At 40.6% G+C, this 24,088-nt stretch overlaps 1 protein-coding gene across 1 annotated transcript in view; it reads right to left on the bottom strand.

Moving 5' to 3' along the window:
• The window catches only part of zc3h18 (zinc finger CCCH-type containing 18), a 43,412-nt gene that overhangs the window by 5,662 nt on the left and 13,662 nt on the right, over nt 1-24,088 (bottom strand). The window contains exons 10-16 of the mRNA XM_050072834.1: nt 15,965-16,147; nt 13,526-13,651; nt 11,208-11,300; nt 10,574-10,852; nt 3,591-3,722; nt 2,648-2,853; nt 842-1,056 (exon numbers count right to left, since the gene is read on the bottom strand). Of these exons, the coding sequence (XP_049928791.1) occupies nt 842-1,056; nt 2,648-2,853; nt 3,591-3,722; nt 10,574-10,852; nt 11,208-11,300; nt 13,526-13,651; nt 15,965-16,147 (1,234 nt within the window). The remainder of the gene's footprint in view (nt 1-841; nt 1,057-2,647; nt 2,854-3,590; nt 3,723-10,573; nt 10,853-11,207; nt 11,301-13,525; nt 13,652-15,964; nt 16,148-24,088) is intronic.

The following is a 24,088-nucleotide window of genomic DNA, read 5'->3' on the forward strand; positions in this document are numbered from 1 at the left end:
AATGAAAATAAGAGAAAATTGGCTGAGTGGAGGGAAATATGTCAGTAATAATAAAAAAGGTAACAAAATTAAACAACCAGCACCTCTAAACTCACTAATTAACATGTTATATATTGTATGTTTAATCCATACAAAAAAAATAAAAGAAACTGCAAAACAAACAAAAAAGTTGTGGTTTTACTGAGGGTTATGTGCCGGACTATTTCTTGGCTGGAAGCAACGACTTCCTGTAGTGGAAAAACTCAAAGCAACAAAGCGAATAAGTGTATTTCCCAAAATTTGGAACTATTCCTTAAGAAATCGGTTTAATTTAAGACTGGACTATAAACATTAGCACTGGGCAACCTATTAGTCCCAAACATCCCAGCCAATGTACAAGTATGCATTTCATTTTACTTGTAAATACCACATTTGTCAGCAAACTTACATGATGTGTACTTTTTCAGTTATTGCCATCTGCAGTATAGGGCTGGCTCAGTTAGCCAGCCCTATACTGCAGATGGCAATTCTTTGTGCCACCTCTCTGTTATACAACGACTTTTACTCTGATAAAGGCCAAAGCGGGTCAAAGGATAGGATAGGATAGAATTTACTGTCCTAGTAAGAAATTTGCCTTGGACACTATTAGCTCTATGTGTGGTTATAAAAGAGCAGAGGAGCGTTTTAGTCTGTCATACCTGCACCGGAACCAACATCGGTGCTGTACCAGAACTGATACCAATATTGGTTCAAATATGACGTCACAGTGTCTACAGTATAAAATCACAGTAAAACAAACTGCAAATACATTCATCCATCAATTGCAAAGGTTAAACATTTTGTAAAACAAAACAATGGTAACCTTATTAAGGAGGGTGAGTTTGATGTCTTTGTGGGAACCTGAACCTCCGTAGCTTCCTGGCGGGCCCATGGTGCCAGGTGGGGGATGTACAGGATGGCCACCCCTGCTACCGGGTCCTGATCTAGGCATGGGGTTACCTCCTCTAGGTGGAGCACCGGAAGGGTCAACCTTCCTGCGGTCCTCCCTGAAGGGTTCATCTTTCTTTGATGGTCTCTCTGTGATGATGACAGAAAACCAGTCATCCAACCAACCAATCATCAGTTCTACAATTCCCATAAAGAGAAAAAATAAAAACATATAATAATAATATATCTTACTACTTTTATACCTACCATTTCACAATTTTCTTTTCACCCAATTCTTTTAACTCTGTTGTTAGCAATAAATGTGTGGTACTTCTAACTTAATTAAAGCCCATTAAAAACGAAACCTTAGTTTTGAAGAACAAGTGCAAAATCTCAACTTTGAATACCTCTGCCAGCAGAGTCATATAATTTCACTAAACAAGTTTCTTTCATGACTGAAATACTAGTTTTGTTCACTAATTCTTTCCAGTCACTTCTACTTTTCTGTCTTTTGATTACTGTTGAGCTTTGTCGATTAAACTTAAGACTTACAGCACAGATGTTTTATACTAAAATCCTTACAGTTGTGCAAGGGGCATAATCCCTATCTTTCCTGTTAGACTTTTACTTTGAAACATCTACAGGAAGTGAGTGTAACTGACAGTAGTTCATCAACGACCATAAAAAAACACTGTTTGGAAAAAAGCCACTGGAATTAATTGTTGAATGAAAGAAGTATTTGTTTAAAAACGTAACAGCAGCAGAGTGTTGACTATGACATGACACTCAGTACGTTTACATGCACAGTTTAATTCCACTTTAATCGGAATGAAAGGCCATTCCGATTAAAAGTGGTCATGAAAAACGGTCATTCCGATTGAAAGTTAAATCTGATTAAAGGGGGTGGTTTATTCCGTTTGTCATTCCGAATGAAAGAATTTTGTGTGCATGTATACACTCATTCCTCTTTAAATTCATTCCGGTCTTTCTGCGCATGCTCGTTTCCTTGCCCTTCTGGCGCGATGACATTTATAGTGCGCACAGCAACGGGCTGCATAGCAACAGGCTGAGATAGAGCAGTCGGACTTGTTGCACTCACCGGTTTCCATTCGCCACAGCAAGGTCTTCTATCTCCCTTCTCCTCCTCAACAGATGAAGCATTAGCAGAACAAGGTTGTCGTACTGCTGCTTCAAGAATATAAGCAAAACAAGCCCGAAAAACGCACTAAGAACGGCGTCGTCAAGCATCTTGTTATCCGGAGCTTGGACTATACAGTGTTTTCTTCTGGTAAACGTAAACACGTAACATCCGCCCCGCCCCCTATCCAATCAGAAACCTTCCCTGCCCCAAACCTTGCGCAGACCCGAATAAAGGCGATTAAACTGATCTCCCGTGTAAACCCTCATTCGGAATGAATATTTCCCATGTAAACTACCTGGAAAGACTTTAATTCCGAATGATTTCATTCAGATTTATTTCATTCCGAATGAGAAGCTATCATGTAACCGTAGCCAATGTTGCACTGATTAAATTGGTGCTATAGTAATGTACATTATGCTGTTATTTACCATCACAGCATATGTGGTACAGATACTTCCATACCCCCAAACTTATTTTAACCAAGCCTTTAATTGAAACTTGGCCCTTATTTGAATACCAGTTTATGAATTTATGATTTGAATGTTAAGCTGTTGTGTAGCAGCCTGCCAGCTGCGTGGGGACTTTGCTGCCCACACTAACCCCTGTTCTTGTCTCTGCTGTGTGGAGGCCGGTCCCGCGCAGCCCCTCGCTCCTTGCGGGGGTGATTTGGTGTGGGCGAGCGGGAGCTGGCAGAAGACACCGGACTGGCCAGGTCAGCATACATATCATCCGAGTCTGCGCTACGCACGGAGCTGCTGCTGGATGATGCTGATGACACTGATGACACGCTGCTCACACTCAGCGATCTGCAGCAAGACACAATAATCAGTTGTGAGATGCTGATTCTCAGCCACAAAGGGAGCGCACGCACGCACACAGCCCGAACAATACCAATCGTACCTGGATTTCCTGGAGGGTTTCCAGTCAGAGACAGCACATGAGGGCAAGAGAAAACAACACTGAATTATCCAAGATTAAACTCTGTAATCAGAATAACCCATTATATATATTTAAAATACCTTTTAAAATACCACTGTATATCTATCACTACCGGTATATATCAAATCTAAAAGCAGCCAATTGTAAGTTCTATTACTGTGAAGCTCACAATGCCTGTGCAATGTTCCTGTGACAAGATTCATAAAATAAAAAAAACTTTTTTTAAAGAGTCCAATTTTACCAGTTCAGAAAGTAAAAATCACGACAAATCTTGAGATGATCTTCTGCTTGTATGTGTTGACTTAAATTAAATTACATTATGTACGGACATGCTTATATCCTATCTTTTTGAAAGTGTGATAGCAATGTAAACCCAAAAAAGCTTTGTGGCTTTATCAAAGACTGCATAGAACAAGTTTGTGTGTGCACAACTGTACAAAATAAACAATAATTAATCCCACCTGTTCTGCACACATCTGCTTGTTCGCAAATAAGGTTATTTACATAAATTACAAAATGCAATATACTGTCAACATGTCTACATACTGAGGTTTGCCAAAAACAAAGTTTTTTTGCAAACCGCAGTTCTGTTGACAATGCTCACAGTGAGTACCTGGATTTTCGAGATCCTGAGCGTGAGCGTGACAGGGAGTTGGAGGAGGATCTGGATCTGGATCTGGAGCTAGAACCGGTATAACTGCTACCACTTCCACTAACACTCCCACTCACAGTTCGCCTGGAAGAGACAAACATAGAAGTGAGAACACAGCAGGTTGTGTCTTTTTTTTTTTTAAATCATAGGCTTTGATTTAAAAATCTGAACCAAGGTGTGCTACCCAGCTGCTTGGTCAGGAATTATCAAACTTCGCACATTACAAAAAGGAGGAAAACACACCCACACCCACACCCACACCCACACACATCCACACACCCACACACACAAACACACACATCCACACACACCCACACACACACACCGCACCGAATGCAGGTTAAATGAAACACACAGACATTTTAGGGCACAAAGAACACAATGTAAATTTGCATCAGATGGTGGAATATTTAGTGTTTGTTAAAACTTCTGCCTAATTTAACTGTAGACATATCTTTAAAAACTCTGTACTCAAATGTGAAATCCACAAGTAGGCTGATGAAATCTCAAAAACAACAACTTCTTCAAATGGTAACCAAATGGCCAACAATCAGCAACTGTTGAAGAGTGTGTGTGAGAGCAGAAGCGCTACTGAAGTATCTGCGACGTGTTGATACTAGGAGCAAATGTAATGAAATTCCTGTTCTTCTCAGGAGATGACAGGTCGACACTGGGGAAACAGGGCAGTGGTATATCCCACAATTAGGTCTATTCGCTGCCAGTGTTTGGCCACAAATAAGCCCCTTTTTGACTGCAGGAACATTCCCCCTAGGAACCAGGAACCTTTTGAGGAACTTAGTGCATTTTGACCTGGGTCTAAATCAAGTTTTGGAGACATTGTTTTTTACTCCCCTGATTGGGGGGGCTTTCTGAAAGTACAGGAACCTTCGGAGTGGGGCTTGAAGGGATAACCATCTCTGATTGGTCAAGTAGACACAGCACTGCTCTTTCAACTTGTGTACCGCTTCGTTCACAAAACAGGGAAGTGCTCTAGTATCGATTTAGGACCATTTTAGGACAAGAGGGGAACATTTCTCTTTGCTTGATAACATCGCACGTAAAGTCAGACTCTAATGTCAGCTTCCTGACTCATTTTAAAAAGACAGAGAGAGAAAGAGAGACAGATTACACCAGCGAGCTGACAGCATAACATGGGCAAGTGAGCTGAGAGAGGGGCAACACTACGGTGCTGTGAGAAAGCCAGTGAATGATAAAAATAAACTTTTTTTCTGATTGTTCCACCGCAGATACATTCTAAAGCACAAATAAATAACCATCAAACACTCAACAGACGACTTACGGTAAGGACAGTCGTCTTAGTTTGTTTTTCCTCCAGCAGTGAGCAGTGAGCTACAACATCAGATTTTTTTAACATGTTCTTCAGATTAAACAGACAGGCACAATGAAATGCAGGCTGCAGAGTCAGGGGCCTCTTAAAGTGCCTTCACTGCTGAAGCTGCTGCTGTCTGTTGGTGAGTGAACCTAACTGTAATAAATAACTTCCTGTTTCCAGAACACTGGCATGCACATATTTCTTTCAACTCATACAGTATGTTTGCATCATGTCTCTCCCTCTTTAACTCTCCTGCACTAAGGCATTTTGTTGTTTTACTGGATTTCATATTGGAGCAAGATGCAAGGCACTCACTCCAGGGGCACGTAACTTCAATGCTAAGTGCTTTTACATTACTAACATGTGAATGACACAAATTTGTGTAGTCAATACCAAGTTGAACTGAATTCCTTGCAAGACGTTGCTGCTGGGGGTGGCATGGTGGTGCAGTGGTTCACACTGTCACCTAACAGCTATGTGGAGTTAGCATGTCAGGTTTAGTTTTCCCCAGGTTCTCCGGCTTGCTACCACAGGCCAAAGAGATACAGGTTAGGTTAATTGGTGACTCTAAATTGAACGTAGGTGTGAATGTGAGTGTGTATGGTTGTCTGGCGACCTGTCCAGGGTGTACCCCACCTCTCACCCAATGACAGCTGGAATTCCCCCTCCAGCGACCCTCAAGAGAATAAGTGGTTACAGAAAATAGATGGATGGACATTGCTGCTCACATTACTCAGTCCCTCCAGGTTGCTGTTTTGTTGTGATTTCAATAATTAATGCAAATTCAGCCAGTCCTTGTGAATTCTGCGCAAACTTAGAATTCTGTCCAAACACCTTCTTTTCTGCACGCTGTTTTTGAAATCTTCCATGATCACCTGCCCCTTGCATTATTCTTAGTTCAAGGGATAGTGCACCCAAAAATGAAAATTCAGCCATTATCTACTCACCCATATGCTGATGGAGGCTCTGGTGAAGTTTTAGAGTCCTCACATCCCTTGAGGAGATCCCAGGGGAGGGGAGGGTAGCAGCACAAATCCACCTAATGGAGGCTGGGTGCCCCAGATTCAAACGTCCAAAAAACACATAATTGAAACCACAGAATATCTCCATACTGCTCGTCCGTAGTGATCCAAGTGTCCTTAAGCCCCGACATAAAAAGTTGTTTGTAAAAACGTCATTTGAACTCTGTTTTTAGCCTCATTGTAGCCTGTAGCTCTGACTGTTTCTCTGTACACTGTGCGATTGCTAGAGACCGTGAGACATGGGCACCGCCTTCATTTGTGTTCACGTGCTTTCGTTGGTCTCGCGCGCAAGCGTGCACACGTGAGCTCGGTGTACGCAGAAGCAGTTAAGAGCTAATGAGGCTAAAAACAGAGTTCAAATGACGTTTTTACAAGCAACATTTTATGTCGGGGCTTCAGGACACTTGGATCACTACGGACGAGCAGTATGGAGATATTTCGTGGTTTCAATTATGTGTTTTTTGGACGTTTTAATCTGGGACGCCCAGCCTGCATTAGGTGGAGTTGTGCTGCTACCCCCTCTCCCCTTGGATTTCCGTAAGGGATGTCAGGACTCACCTGAGTGAGTGAAAACTTCACCTGAGCCTTCCTCAGCATATGGGTGAGTAGATAATGGCTGAATTTTCATTTTTGGGTGCACTATCCTTTTAGTTCACCTACTTGACTGCGCATGCGTGGCTTCCATAGAAGACAAAATAACATCTCCAGGCGTCCGTGACCAAAACTCGTTTACCCACGAATTCATTAATTTTGAAATCATTTGACCTCAAAATCGATTAATTGCACAGCCTTATTTCATAGTAGAGCTTCGCGCAGCGTATTGACTTGATCATGAGTGTATTGCTGCAAGAGCTCTGTGCCTGGAACGGAATGATACACACACAATGATGGGGCTGACTGTTAGCATCACACGGCTAAAGGCCCTGATGCACCAAACCGACAGTTGGCCGTCAGCCAATGTTGGGCCGTCATGCCATAGTCTTTGCAGTGTGTCCTGCAACGTTGACGTTTTTTAATTCAGCTTGTTGAACATGTTGGAGATGGTGGAGCATGTCAGTAAATGAAATCACTCTTATCTGCAGTTCAGCTCAGTGCATGAAAAAAGAAACAGAAGTGAGGAATGTAAACAAAGTCTAAAGCTAAAGCCAGGAGGGAGGGAGACCAAAACAAACTTGTTGCATATGGTAAGATTATTTTTCTTTAGCCATTGGTTTGTTATTGTTCACTGATGCTTGGAAAATATGTTCTGTTCTTTCAACACTGGATTGTGTTGTTAAAGTGCTAAATGGCTAATTGGCATCAAAACAGTCCTCTGATTTCCCTTTGTTACTGAAGATTACAGATGACTGCCATATGCTGATTTGGAGAGATATTTCCTCTCACGCAGGCAAAGAACGTATGTGCTGGTTGGCAGTCAGCTGTAGTCCTTGTGGTGTGTTCATGTGCAACTTTTTGGCCAAGACACAGGCAATGTGAGGCGATGCAATTCATCACCGCTAGTTCTTCGATGTCAGTTTGGTGTGTCTGGGCCTTAACATTACTCAATGGTTATTAAGGGGTTTAAGGACAGAGTCAAGCCATTTTAGCATCTGTATGAGACTGTTGGGACCGTTAAATGGCCCTGTGTTGGATGTTAGCTGCTGCATTAGCTCATGCTAGCCGTTCACAGAGAGCAGGTGGAGAACAGCTCACTGAGAGAGTTCTTCAGCGCTGCTCCAAATGGCAGCAAAACCTGATCATTGGCGAACAACTGTTGCTCCCCCAACCATCACAAATAGATTCTAACTCCGTGGAAAAGACTGAATGCTCATAAAAATAGGCATGAAAGCCAGAGAGCATTGCATGTTTGCAATTTTCATTTGCCCCTGCAATCATTGCAAAAAAACAAAACAAAACAAAATAAACAACCTATAAACCTTGCAACATGCATCACAATATTTTAGGAAAGCTGCTGTGAAATCAGGCATTTTGGGCCGCAACAATCCCAGAAAAGGCCCGCAAAACTCTGGAGGGAATGATTACTAGTCAGCCTGTTGCAACAATGGAGATTTGATATACATAGTAGCAGTGCGTTTCAACTAAAGTGCAATCAATAAAAGATAATGTTAATGTTTTGTGACTTTTGATAGTACTGTAGAGGATGAACTAAAACCCGTTTTTTTTGTGTTATGTGTTGTTCACCAGTATGATGAACCTATACAAGACAGTAAGACACTACAGCTGTCATGTTCTGAATGATACTTCAACCCACTGCCCCAGCCAGTATCACTCAGCTATATCACATCTGTCAATCGGAGGGAAGTACTGTCTAAAAGGAATAACAAACAGGTGTTAGAACTGGTTTTCCAGGATAGTTTCCAGCCTTGTGACCCATTCTGCCTCCACTCACACCCACAGATGAAAACAGTCTCACACACCCTTACTGTTCTTCCCTGCCCTTTAGCTGTTCTTCCTCTCTGTGCAGTTTTTCCTCAAGCCTTCCACCCACTCCTCGCCCACACATCATTTCTATGGTCTTTCCCCAAATGGATACATCTGCAGTATCACTGTGTACCACACACAAACAAATATGCAAATGTGTTGGGCAATACTCTTCTGCTTGTTGCAAATGTATCCGTTTTACAATGTCATCCACTGTCGACATATTTCCTTGCAAATGCTAGTTGATAAACAAACATGCAGGAAGGAAGACATTCTCCCACCCACATGCACACAACTGATACTAACAGCACTCCACATTACACGCACACATTACATTTTAAGGAACTCTAACCAAGTTTTAAAATCAGTGTGACCAAACACCAAAGCATGTAAATGCTGTGAAGCGTGTGCGAAAGGATTTCACAGTTGTTGTTTTTTAAAAGGTTGGAGCGTCACCTCATCTCCTGCTCTATCCTGCTCCAGTACCGCTCATACCATGAGTTCAAAGCATGCACGACCCAGAATGCATCTGTGTATTACATATACACTACTGTCAAAAATTGTCTGCTTGGTTTACAAATACTTTTAAAAGAAAACTCAGCAAACACAGAGAAATTTCACTGGAGCAGAGTGAAATTTGAATTTAGCTCAGGGTGAGCAGTCTGGAGCAGAGGGAACTAACAGCTCTGGGAGCTAGGAGCAGGAATTCTCAACACCTCACTCTGCTCACATGCTCTGCAAGTCACAATGAAAACTCATTCCATAGCTGTAACATCTATGACAAGGCCTAGGTGTTGATTACTTTCCCCTGAAAACAACGAGATTGTCTTCACCTCTGAAGTGTAGTTCAACAATGCTGTGGCAATCCATTTACAGTAAACTGACTATTTTTAGACTACCATCATATGGAAAAAGAACCAACACAAACCGTGTTTGGTTTGTGTGTATACACACCCACAGGTCTGCAAGGACAACATGTAAAATGCTAAATATACTTCTATAAACATAAACAATGGGCCTCATCCATCAGTATCTACCTGGGTTTTTTCTTAAATTTGTTCATCAGAAAGGTCCAAAGAAAAGTCTACGTCAGATTCATGACACGCTCTTAAACTGCAACATTGTTCTTATAATGATAACTCCCATTGTCCTTGTAAAATGAAAGCGCGTGCCAATTGATCCTAATCAGTGAAGGTAAACACCTGGCTCATCCACCTTAAAGGGCATGAGACTGCAAGGCTGTGTGCACACAGAAATTAAAGAGAAGGAAGATTACGAAGAAGAAAAACGTTGACTTTTTGTCATATTGCACACTGCGTCGCTCACGGCCAGTTAGGACACCACACCAGTCTAAGCTCGTAAACCAGACCGGACAAGCAGAACTGGAAATTGACTCAACTCTATTCTCTGGTACTTCTTGCGACAACAGATGTCTATTCTAGATCTCATCCTATCTAGATGACCACATGGTTTTTGAGAACATTTTCGGGCATTTTCTGTTTTATTTAGACTGTGACGGAAACAGACAGAAAAGGCAGGGGAGACAGAGGGGATGACATGCAGCAAAGGGCCCATGCCAGACCTGGACCCAGGCCGCTGTGGTAAGGACTTGGTCTTAACAACTACAGGCATCACCTGGTGAGCTACTGGGGCGCCCCCTCAGGACAATATTTAGCACGCACGCACCTTGTTGACTTTGATATGTTCAAAGTCTAAAGCTGTTATGGTAAAAGTAAGATACCTTGTTTGGTCTTACGCATAATTCTACTAGTTGACTAAATTACATGAGAGTCAGCTGTCAACAGAATATGCCTGTTTTTCTTGTAAATGGTTCATTATGAAACCACTAATGCATATTTGGATGCGGGTCAACTAAAATGTCACAACTTTAGAATTCCCCAAACAGGTGTTGTATGTAGTAACAGGTCACACCAGATTGGACACCGGCATTTTGACCAGGTGAGACAACAGGCTATCGAGTTTAAACAGACTAACTGGAATGGGACTTTTTCTTTTCCTGATTCCTGCCGTAAATCAAATTCCTCTTGCAATATAATGTAATCCAACAGATCTTCAGTCAAAGCTGACCCCACAGCAGATAATGTAAAACAGTACTATAGCCTCAAAATGAACTGAGAGTTTGATGGTGAGACACCTACCTCCGGGGAGGATGCTGCTGCCGTTCTTTCCGCCGATCTTCCCTCGGGTTGGGAGGTTTTCCAGGTTCCCTTGGAGGCAAGGGTCTACCCGCTCCACCGCTGCCTGCCCCACCTCCTGTGCCCCCAGCCTCCCGGGGATTGGTGGGAGGCTTTCCTCCCTCTGGCAGGGGTTTGGGGGGCCTGCCCTGCAGTCCACCAGGTGGAGGAGGACTGGGAGCTTTCTTCATGGGAGGCTTGTCCCTGCGAGGAGGGGGCATGGCACCCGGCTTCAGCGGCATGCTTAGGGATGGAAAAGGCACTTTTTCAAGCATGCAAACAGTGATGGGAAGGCATATGCCAACAACCAGCATGTCAGCAGAGCACATGCAATGCTATAGCTAAAGATGAATAAAATATAATCAATAAACAGGCATGATGTAATGTGATGCTGGAGCAAGACCAAACTTCAGACTGCATTTTGCCTTGTTATGACAATTTATGAGTTACATTATTTACAACTACGGCAAAAACAAAAAAACATCAAAATAACAAACAAACAAAAAAAAGAGCTTAACACTAATGAGTGTATGTATGAAGCACATAATATAAGTATGACTGACAATGCATTAAATGAATGTAAGTGCTTAAGAGTTACCCTTTAGCTAACACGGGGGGAAGATCTGGTTTGTTCTTGGTATTCCTTGGTGCTGCTGGACTCGGTGAGGGGGATGTGGAGAATGATCGAGACCTATAAATCAACAGTAAAGTAGTCATGAAAATGTCATTATGTTTACAGACCTGCACTCGAAAACCGTGTTTCTGAGCCTATGAATGTTCTTCTTGTTCTTACTGTGGAGGATCCAGTGTAACTTTACTACAGTTTAATTCCAATTGTTGCTATATTGTCAATAGACTTTGTTACAGTTGTCCTAATTGTTGTCACCTTTATGTTAAGTATGGTTATTTTAAATTAAAATTAATGTAATTTTTCTTTAGTGTGGCTAAAAATATGACAGCTAAACCTTGTTTTTCTCGCATGTCTTTGGTCAAGAATCCAAAAACAGAGAAAATTCTTGATGAAATGAAGTCACAGGCGACCACTTTTCAGGGATGCAAACAGGTGTATGGTCAAAAAAGAGAGAGCTTGTTGAAGCTAAATTCTGAGTATTAAAATACACAAACACTAATTTGGAAGCATTGAACAAAGCAGGTAGATTGGCCTACTACAAATAACATGTCAGTTTCAAACTAAGAGCCATCTGAATATGCATGAATGAATAAGTGTTGGATAATAGCTTTTACATCTGGACTGTATGATAAAAAAAGAAATTCTGAATATTCATATACATATTCATATTCAATACACTCAGTTTCCCTCATTCTGCAAATGAACAAAGTAGAATGTTTCAACAAAACTACCAAAACAGAGTGCAGTTCAACCTACCTCTTTCTACCTACCTCTTTTTTTATACCAGCTACAAGGTACTTGCTCACTCTGGCATTGATATAAAATGCGGAATGTTTATGGAATGTTTGCATTGTTTGGCATGAAAATGACAACCTTAAAAATACCACTGTATTAGTTAATCTGTCTATATAAATATATAGCATGCAGTATGTGCCTGGACTTATCAGCATTTCATAAGCAACTGTTTCAAAATGACTTTACAAATACATTATATTTACTGCCCTTGAACTCTATCAAACCAACCAGCTGACCAAAAACGTGGAAAGAATAAATGACTCAATGAAAATGAAAGTAAAGAAGTTGCATATAACGAGCCATTTTACTTTCACTGTAACAGTGCTGGTATGCTGGACAAGATCTGAATAATGAGTACATATTTCACACAGAATCTGAATCTGCACACTGCCTTTGAATCGTCCCCCTCTTGAAGTCGAATCTTTTAATCCTCTCTCTTTCTACAAATCTTTATTGTATTCTTTCTATATTTTGCCCACTTGTTAGTGAAATAGTTAAAGTACCTCCATTAATCGCGCAATTTAAATGTGAAAAGTCTCATTGACTGACCGTCACCTGTGTGTATGTGGAGAAGGAGAGGGGCAGAGGGAGCGGAGCTGTGGAAACATCCTGCAGTCCGACATACTATCATGCGTTTAAATAAATTATTACACGGATATATATAGAGAAAGGCAACGTTTAGAGAGCAAGCCCAAATAAGCAACTCCACTTTAGAAACAAGCTAACAATCAGTTTGTTTGTGTTATTGTGTGACTTATGTGTTTTAAAGGGTGTGTGCAGATTCACACAATAACACAGACAAACTACCAGTGGCTGGCTTCGAGGAGAGCATGGAGAAGTTTCACTTTCAGTTCAGTTCCTTGTCTGTAAGGGCTGTCTGTTTGTGTAATACTGAGCATACAATTAGATAAATGTGACTTGGATTATACTGCATGAGTTGTGTGACAGCTTGTAAACCGATGTTTTGATATAGATTTGCTGTTGTTTAATGCGTACCCCTATGACTTCTATTCATCAGAACCTTTCCCATTTTTGGACTATTCGTTTATCAGAGGCATTCAAGTTCTCTTCATGAATTCAACTGAAATGAGAGACTGTCAGTCAGTGCTGTTCTGGTGCTGCTGCTTTGGTCTGAATCAGGGAGATAACCACGTCCCATGCATTAACAGATGGGACTAAAAGGAGCTGGGAAATAAATTTGGCATAAGAAATAAAAGTCTTCTGAAATAAATAAAAGTGATGCTTTGAAAAAATGTCACGTGAAATAAAAATCTACTAATTCATTTCTGAACTATATTTATTCATTTTTATATTTACATTTATTTAGATATTTATTGCCTCATTTATTCATTTTAGAATTAATTTCATAATAACGTAACATTTATTTATTATCGACTTAACATACACAACACATGCACACACGCACACGCGCACACACACACACACACACACACACACACACACACACACACACACACACATTTGTTTACCTAGAGCGGCTGCCACTGAAGGAGCTGCGCTGAGAGGAGTGGCTGGAGTAGGAGCTGAAGGAGGAAGAGCGGCTACGGGAACGAGAAGACCCAGAGCCTGTATAGGATGAAGAGCGAGATGAAGACCTGCAACACACAATCACACAAAGCAAATTCGTGAGGATAAAATACACAGCTTTTTATAGGGGACCTCACATGCTTTTTTCCTTATTTTCTGCCATATATAAAATGTTATAATGTTGGATGTTCATTTTTCAAATAATGAGCTAAACACAGGTTCAAGTAATCCCTGTGAGCAAAAACCTCAGGCTTCAGACTGTTTTTTTTACTTTTTTCTACTGCTTCCTACCTGCTGACAAGATGATGTCAGCATATGCCAGATTTCTTTATATGGTCATCTGCTCCAGGCACACTACTGCAGATCCTTACATTACATGCACTGCTACATGTAGCTACATGCTACCATCAGGAAAACATGTAAACTTTGTTGCTGATTTCAAAGCAGCCACATTGGATTTTGAGGTTGGAGTCATTGTCACTGAGGTTCCTTTCTTGGTCAGAAATCTAACTCTAGGGGAGCTCCAGTTGAAATTTCCAACTGGGATCTCGGAAATTCCAACTTCCCAGTGCAAATGGAGCGTACCATTAAAGAGAGGGGCACTAAAATGGAGTGTCTCTGTAGTGAGAAATGGAGAAGAGTAGGTGTTTTTCTCTGACATTCAGGATGTACAGAATATGAAGTGCAGACAATAATGCCAGCTGGCATGCGAAATATTTATGCTTTAGAGGTATCCAAGATAGCATGATTGACAATTCAACAACAACTTTCTTTGCATCGTAGCCACCTTGAAATAGGCCTGAAAAGCTCTATTACGATTAGACAAAAGAATGGCAGTGCTAGGTGCAATCACTCTGCATTGTCTCATGCTATTGTTCAGTGACTTAAGACACTTCTTCATAATGAACCATAAATCCTCAGGATTATTGCATTCAACTTAACTCATAAATTTAATTTTACATATTTAATATTACTATTACTACCCCAATTCTAAAAAGTTGGGATGCTGCATAAAGCTTAATAAAAACATAATGCAATAATTTGAAAATCCTTTTTTGACCTATATTCAGTTGAATACTGTATAGTCTCTATATACAGACTCTACATTCAGTGAATGTAGATTCTAAGTAGTAAAAGAGTGTGGGTACTAGACTGGCCTGCCTGCAGTCCAGACCTCTTTCCCACTGAAAATGTGTGGGCACCCCTCAACCACATGGGATTAAGTCCTGCAAGGAAAAAAAAAACAAAAAACCTCTGCCCTGAAAAATGATTGACGCTACATAATCAACATAATGTCTCAAATGTTTCCACACTTGCAGGATCAACTTGGAATATTACACTCTTAAATGTTGTATATGTCTGCCACTTATACAATACAAATACAAATACAAGAGGTTGTTGCTTTGTGTATATACAATACACAGACTGAGTAACCAAGACGTCTTCAGTTATTTGACTGCACCTAAATCCATCTGCACAGGGATATGAAATTATATTATTATGGTGATTATTACTTTGATGGACACCTTGATTAACTATTGAACAAATGACTTACCTTTATCTACTTCCTCATTATGATTAAAGTATTTCTTTATTTCATCCCTTGCCTCGGGCATGTTTCACTGTTTTATGACTCTGTACCAAAGTGGATTTGATAAGGCTTCTGACACTGATTAACAAAAACAGACCAACTTATCAGTGACCTGTGCGGAAAATTTGAAACAGATTCAAATTTTGCATGAACGAAACCAAACGTCACGCAGAGGTGCCCAATCATGTAAGAAGCAATCGGATTGGAAAGACGCCCAAAGTCCAAGGGAACAGAGAAAAAACTGTCTCTTTCTATCATCAAATATTATAGTGAGTAAAAGAAATAACAATGTATATATTAACAGCTGGTGTGTACTATACTACAAAGGAGAGAGCTCGCTTTGTGTGTGCACATGTCTCTTTTGTGGCAATAAAGATACAGTAATGATAATCAAAAGGAATTCTGCAGATGTTTTGAGCCAACACAAACAACTTACTCACGTTGCTGTGATGGGGTTACTGGCTTTTTCTCCACCCTCCACTCCCTAACAAATTTTTAAGTGGCACTTCCACACTGCCGCAAAACCCTGCAGCTCATCGCCTCAATGCTGGATTTGGTGTGAATGCAGCCTTAAAATGAATGTGGGCAAGGGGCGTAAAGCTCTGACCACATCCATCTTCGAACTAGACCTTCATTTTTATTTCAACTTTTGTGTAACTGTCAGGCACATTTAGACAAAATGCTTTTCCAACTCAGCATAACATGAATGCTGCTTGTTTTTCAACCCGTGAAAACTTCTTTCCCAATGATAACGACACAGGATATCCTGACTTAAAGGAGGAGTTCTTACCTGGAGGAGTTGGACAGAGAGACAGAGGAGCCTGAGGGCCGATGTCGCCGGCGGCCTCGAGGTGGGGAGCCCAGCCCGGGGCGCCTTCTGGGGGATTTGGACCGACGCCACGGGTCCTTCCACTCATCTGGTCGCCTCATGACTGGAACAACCTCCTTCTTTGAGGGAGGCTCCATCGGCCTACTGGGAAGATTGAAGAGATGATCAATGGCTGGTTAGAGACAAGTGGCAGCATTTTTCTCTTTTGGGATAGACTACTGTATGTACCTATACATCTTTTATGTTTTAAATATTCACAACAAAATTACTCATGTTAAATATTATTTAACATGATAAAGAAATATGTGCTGCTTTAACACTTGCTTAAGGGTTTTCTGTTTGGCATCACTAACAGCTTGTTTTTCTTCCTACTCTGTCTGGAAGCCTCAGATGATGACTCTTTTGTTTTTCCATTAAATTCCAAAAATGCTAATTTAGAAACTGAGAGACAGCTTGGTCAGAAGTTTGAAAGAGCTGCAGCTTCAACTCTGCTTTCTTTCATTCTGGCTTAGGATGTGAGTGGCAGCTGTGGATAGGTTTAGTCCAGTTCTAACAATGATATAATGTTGTTAAAAACAACAACCACTCCTCCAACTAAATGTGACTTCATCACAAAAGCAGTTAGAAGTTAACTATCAAGTCAGCAATCAAGCCACCAGTTGCTCTGAGAATCCTCTGACCTCAAAATGAGAAGTTTGTACTATGATGCTTAAAATTTTAAGAAATCACAATGTAGGGGTGGGAATCACCGGTGGCCCCACAATACGATATTATCTGTATACTTAACTCATAATACAATAAAAACGCTCTGCAATATGGTGAATATTATGATAACAACCATTGCAATTTGTTACCTTTTTCAACTGCAAATTATGTTCCCAAAAGAAAACTTTGTCAAGATATGTTTTTTCTTAAAAGGTAAAGTTTTCAGTCTTTTCATTTCACTTGAATCAATTTTTCTTTTTTTTTTTTTTTTTTACAGCCAAATGTATATAATGGACTGAATTAATTGATTTTATTATTCCAGTAGGCTACCAATAGTTTAATTTGTATTTGCAATATGAATGAGATATTATATTGCTATGCATCCTATCCACTAGATGCCACTAGACATGCATCACCCACCAAAACGCCAGCGCATACCAAGTACACTCCCTCATGGCAAAAGCACTCCCTGATGGCAGTGACCCCCCAGCATGATAATGCACCACAAAAACTGCTCAGGAATGTCCCACAGAATGGAACAAAGAGCTCAAGGCTTCAACCCGGCTACCATCGCGCATCTGTGGGATGTGACGGTACCCCAGAGGCCCTGTCAATGCCTCGAGAGGTCAAAGCCAAGTCAAATCCACAGTGGGCCTCTGACCTGTTGAGGCATGGACACTATGATGTCTGGTACCAGGGCGTTGGTGGGACATCCTTTTTTTAGGCTTGTGGGTTGCAAGGAGGGGTACCGCCATCCCACTTATGCCTGATTGTATCAGGGAGGCGGCGTTGCCATGAAGGGGTGTACTTGGTCTGAAAAGATGTTTGGGTGGGTGTTATGTGTCGAATGGCATCAACATGAATGCCAGGACACCAGGTTTCCCAGATGATCAATATTGTTCACTTCACATCAGTGGTTTAATGCTGTGGCTGATGGCCGTACATGTGAGCCGATTTGCAATGAACCGATAGTTAAGTCACAGCCATGACATTTACAATCAACATGTATGGGATTTTCCCCAGTGTAGAGAGGCCAATGTTTACTTTTGAGAAAAAGACAGCAAGAATCAAGTGTTTATCTTAAAGGGTGTATCTAAATATTTGTTGGAGGAAATGAACAAGATGAGTGGATATTCCCACTGTGAATTAAACTGTCCTGTATTACAGAAACTTTGAATGACTGCTTAAAGGAGGCCTGTCTGTGTCAGCTGCTGCCTAGTATCGGCAAAGGCTTGACTTCATAACTTGTTTACACACAACAGAAAGTGCCTGGGGACAATGTGCTGCACAAACTCTTTGAAGTTTAATACCACAGGTAACAAGGAAGAATAAACTAACACTAACACCAATCAGGGAAACATGCTTGGAATTACACTATCAGCTGCTCAACCACAGTGAATGAGGGGCGTTCTGCAGTATGTACGTACACAATGTGTGTACATAAAAAGCACATATCTCACAGTAAGTGAGAAATTACGCAAGTCTGATGCAAGAACAAATGAGTGACACTAAGAGCACTCGACTCACTGAGCTAAAAACAGAATCACAACACAGGAGCTATTTTTAGCTCTCACATATCTATTACTATCAACAAAATGTTTCCTTTGAGGAAGGAATAAAAAAAAGGAATTGGGGAAAATAAACCCTACAGCCCATGAAGTACAACACAACGTAATAGGATGTTTGCAGACCAATGCAGGTTTGATGATTTTGCCTGAGGAGCCTTCTGTAAAAGCTTAAGTCAGTCTGGTGGATTGTACAAGCTGATGTCACAGTTTGTGTTTAAATATAGACCAGGTGTTTAGACATAACTAGAATCTCCACCTCACGGTTGTATGCCTACGCACACCAGTGAAGTCGTACATTCAGTTCACATCCAAGTCTGTGAAAACACAGATGCTTCACACACATCTTCACCCTGACAGCACACAAGATCTATACAATCAGCACAGTTTCAAGGTGGACACCCAAGATTAGTGCCATCAATTCAGTGTCTGACTAAATGTCTCCCCTTCTGTTCCTGAGTTATGACACTGAGTAATGGCCAGAAAAGTGTTTTTGCAGAACATTATGATGTCACAGTGAAGTTGATTTTTTGACTTTTGGATATCAAATGCCATCACTCCTTCATCCTATTAAACATTTGTGTGAAATATTGTCATAATTAGCACATGAATTCTTCAGTTATGGCCAAACATGTTTGGTGGGGTCACATTGACCTTTGACCTTCAACCGCCAAATTCTAATCAGTTCATTCTTGAGTTCAAATGGATGTTTGTGCCAAATGTGACAAAACTCCCTTCAGGCCTTCTTGAGATATTGCTTTCAGGAGAATGGGACTTTGACCTTTGACCACCATATTCTTATCAGTTCATCTTTGAGTCCAAGTGAACGTCCGACGGACAGCTGGGTGGATGGACAACCCGAAAACATAATGCCTCTGGCCACAGCTATCGCTGGTGCAGAGGTATAAAAATGTGTTATAGAGAGTACAGGCTTCAGGAAGTTGAGACTAAAAAGTGACATGAAATTTTGTTAGAATTGAGGCAGCTGTCATGTCTCTCTGGTTTGGGTATGTTAAATAGATTTTATCTCTTTAAATGAACAGGACTTGTTCATTTTGCTCAGATTGTACTGTTAAGTGAATATGGTGTACATGCAGGTTTTCCATAAATACAGTTCACCATACAGAAGTTTTTTAATACAATTAAACCAAATACTTGGTAATATGCTACAGTGCAGCAGTGAATTAACTTTTGCAGTAACAATGACAATGAACATTTGTATTCATGCAGATTAGAGAGTAAACAAAAATCATTTAAAAAAAGGCAAAGGTTAAATTTAAGATCTGCTACTGGGTTATCAATATTCCGTACTACTAAATACTACTACTACTACTACTACTACTACTACTACTAAATACAGTATCAAACTCAAAAATTTAACTCATTAAACTCAAAAATTAACCCAGAAAAAACAACGCTCAGGTTGCATTTCAAAATTTTCCAAGTATTAAGTACAAATAGGTTAAACCAGTTCTTCTTTGGCAGTGACCAAGGGTAGATCACAGGGAAGTGAGTATGTCCCTAATGAGTTATTCACACTGGAAGGATTTCTATGTCGCCTCTTGCAGGTAATATTGCCTAAGCGTTCTACATCACTCATCACTGAACACAAAAGCTAAATATGGGTGTCTCCTTCCAGGTGTTGACAACAGAAGAGACGAGACACCGTCATCATTGATGAGTAAATGCTGGTTAAGTTCCACAATTTCAAAACCAGGGACTACAAATGTAAAAAAAACAAAAAACAAAAAAAAAAAACACAATGGAAATGTGTGACACACTGGCTATAGTATGTAATCAGTCATAAACTGGTGGACTGTGATCAGATTTGTCAACAGAGTACTTTCTACACTGTTACTCACACCTTAACTTGCACTAAAATATGGGGTTCATACAGTGTATAACAAACATGCTAAATTATTCTGTAGATTTCAGTGAAAACTACCATGTTCAAACTGTTTCTTAAACAGTGCTATTATGAACATTTTTAATCCCTCAAAGCTCAAAGTAACTCCTTGTAATGTGGTTTTATAATCCAAACATAATCATCTTCTGCTGATAATACTGAGTACTGCATCAAAGACAAAAATATATCGATAGGGAAATACTGTAGGTCATTTTTCAAGAACGTGTAATCACCACTGATTAGTGTACAGCACAAAAATATCTGCACATTTCCTATAACGTATACCTATATGCATACATCATAGCGACCTTTGTAGTATTGATTGCTTATACAACCATTCCCAAATAGGAAAGAGAAACTGTACCACAAATGGTTTTACACACTACCCCTCACACAGTAAATGAACAACCATAGTATGCCTCTGCCATTTTTGTTGTAGTTCGAGACTGACACCTAGAGTATTAGAGCTTCACTAGCCATTACTCTTACAGCGAAAGCTTGTAAGTTGCAGTTCTAAACTTATGATGGTGGATATGGCTGCCACATCAACATGAAATGTTTAGAGTCAGGGCTGGGCTATAGAAAAATATCAACAATTATCTTTAGTTGTCCTTAATAGAAGGACAAATGTTCGATATGATTAAAACATGCCCGTAGACAGGGGCGCTAATGGACCCATAACACTGTTACCCACAACTAAGCAGGAGACGATGACAAGACCAGCCACCAAGTATGTAATGTATATATGTATGTATACAATACTTATATAACATGCAATGACATTCATCACACTCATAAAGTTATTTTTAGTATGATTGCTTTGATCTGGGATAACAACGCTGGGCTACCACATGATTGAATTCGCCACCTACCTTACATTAGCTGCATGGGCAGTCGACTCATCTAATGCTAAGAGTAAGTTAACACATTAACTTGACTGACTTTAAAACTTTAATACATTTCCTCATCCATGAACATGATTTCTGCCTGACTCACATCAGATACTTTCATTGTTAATGAGTAATCCCAAGTTACTTTACGTCATCAAAGTCAGTCTTTTCATTAAGAAACAGCAGAAAGTACAAACTGTGGGTTTAAGACTTGTACAGAAAATATTGACCACAGTTGAGATTTTTGTGTTGCCAATTTATTTTGTTCATGTTGTCGCTAAAATACTTAAAATATTTTTTAACTGTCTGTACAAGTGTTTGACATGCTGACCAGAATTAAGGGTTCTTTGTCTATTTTTGATTCTGATAGTTTTGAATCTACCTCAGATTTGTGAAACGTTCTGTTGTTCCAATGATGATAATAGTTTCAACCATAATTAACCATCTGGTTTCTTCATCTTTCACTCAGGAGCAAAAGCCTTGAAAGAATGAATGATTTGACATTTATTGTGATAATTATTAATATCGACTGACATGAAAATATTTAGCACAATAACATTTTTGGCCTTTTGCCCAGCCCTGTTTGGAGCACAAATTTAGATGACTAAAATTTTACAACTTAAAGGAGCTATATGTAAGAAATCTAAAGCAAATAGTTTTAAATTCATCCTAATATGTCACAGAGACTAAGGAATAATGTTCATATAACATTCTGATCTCACTGACAACAATAGTACAGCCAGAATATTCGCATTTAAAAAATTTTTTTACAGTCCGCAAATCAAGTTTATGTTTTGAATTTGTGTTTTGGCCTGTTGCGCCACCCACCGCCGTCTACCAGTCACGCAGTCAGTAGAGTCTCAGCATCAGTTACAGTTACGACTGAGCTACAGCAGCACGGCAAGCAGCATTAGCAGTGTCCCGGTACATAGCATTAGCAGCCGGCTCCTCCTCAGCTGTATCCCGGCAGCAGCGTTAGCAGCAGAGAAGCCGGACTTGCTCGAACGGTCCGCTGGAAAACCGAAGATCAAGGACGCGGCGACGCGGCCCTGCCACGGCAGCCGCCCGTGGGCAAACAAATCAGTCTCCAGCGTGCCGCTGTCCAGCAACCTCGAATCTGTAGGGGAGGGGGGGCGGACACGACTCGCAGCAGTATTTTGAATTTGAGTGCAGTAACTTCTTTGGCCACATTCTTACATACAGTGCCTTTAAGTTGTCCCTCATGCTTTTCTGTATTAACAGAAGAGTGAAACTTAAATATGCAAACTTTGCCGATAAGTAATCTCTTTTCATGTTTTGGTCATGAGAATGGCATGTCTAAAATGCATTGTTTTGGTAGTGTATTTTACTTCCAGTCTCCCTGGCACTTCTTAGGTTGGCAAATGCCTGAAAGTCTGAGGAGTGTCAGGCTGCAGTAGGTTTCATGTCTTGTCTGTGCTTTTACAGGAAAGCATCACGCCAAACCTGAATGATCTTGGATGTGCCAGCAGAGAAAAACGAACACCCACCAGACAGTGAGTTTCACCATGGACAGTTAGTTTCTGTTGCATGTAAAGATGACCCAAAATAAAAAAACAAATCCAAGAGGACTAAGAGTGAAGATGACTACTGTAATCACTTCCCATCACTGCAGGACAAGAACTATGTATGCATGAGTTTATTTAAGTGCTATACTGGCATTGAGGTAGATGACAGTGTCATCTACCTCAATGCCAGTATAGCACTTAAATAAACTCTTACATAGAGCCCTCTCTCACCTGGATAAAACTGGGAGCACTGTGAGAGTCATGTTTTTTGATTTCTCCAGTGCCTTCAATACCATACAGCCCACGCTTCTGAATGACAAGTTGGAGCGCACAAGGGTGTACCGCCACCCGACAACATGGATTCTGGACTATCTCACCAACTGAGACTGTGAGTTGGACACAGTTCTCTGCAGCACAAGGGCTCCGCAGGGAACAGTTCTGGCTCCCCTCCTCTTCACTCTCTACAATGCAGACTTTAAACACCGCTCAGCCAACTGCCATCTACAAAAGTTCTCTGCATTTCTGCAATTGTTGGCCCTATCAAAGACGGGGATGAAAGGGAATATAGAGAACCGATCATCAAGAGAACATCCAGGGAATGGACACTGAGATGGTGAAATCTTACAAGTACCTGGGCGCTCACCGAAAAAAATAAACTGGACTGCACAGAAAACACTAATGCACTATACAAGAGAGGACAGAGCAGACCCTGGGGCAACAGCATCTCGACAGCTGAGAGGAAGAGACTCAACAGACTGATAAAGAAAAACAAGCTCTGTCCTGGGATGTTCTCTCAACCCGATGGAGGGGGTGGGAGAAAGGAGAATGACAGCCAAGCTATCATATCTTATGGACAACATGTCCCACCCCATGCAGGACACTTTGACAGCACTGGACAGCTGCTTCAGCGACAGGCTGCTTCACCTGTGGTGTTTTAAGGAGAGATACTGCAGGTCCCTCCTTCATGCTGCTGTCAGACTGTACAACCAACACTGTTCCCAGTAGACCACACACACTCAAACTGTGGACAATCAATCATCACTCATGCAATATCTGTATCTGTGTACCAACTGCAAAATATCTACACTTGATGGGTGCAATAATGTAAATTCTGCCACTCAGTCTGTCTATTTATTATATTATATTGCTTTTATCTTTTACTGCTTACAATCAATGACTCAGGTGCAATATCAATATTGTTAAACTGTGCAATATCTATACTTCCATCGGTCAATAATGTAAAATCAGTCATTCAGTCTGTCTTTTTATTATATTCTGCATCTTTTCGATGCTTCCTTATTCTATGGCTCTGTGATTTGCTCTTTGTTCTTGTACAGTTTATTTTACATATTATATATTACTTTGTAATTTATTTATTTTTCCTACTGATGCTTCCTGTTTGCACTATCCCTTTGCTGCTGTAATGTTGCAATTTCCCTGCTGTGGGGTGAATACAGGATTATGTTATCTTATCTTATACTTAAGTATACGCC

This window comes from Epinephelus moara, chromosome 20, assembly GCF_006386435.1.
Source record: "Epinephelus moara isolate mb chromosome 20, YSFRI_EMoa_1.0, whole genome shotgun sequence".
Classification (NCBI taxonomy): domain Eukaryota; kingdom Metazoa; phylum Chordata; class Actinopteri; order Perciformes; family Serranidae; genus Epinephelus; species Epinephelus moara.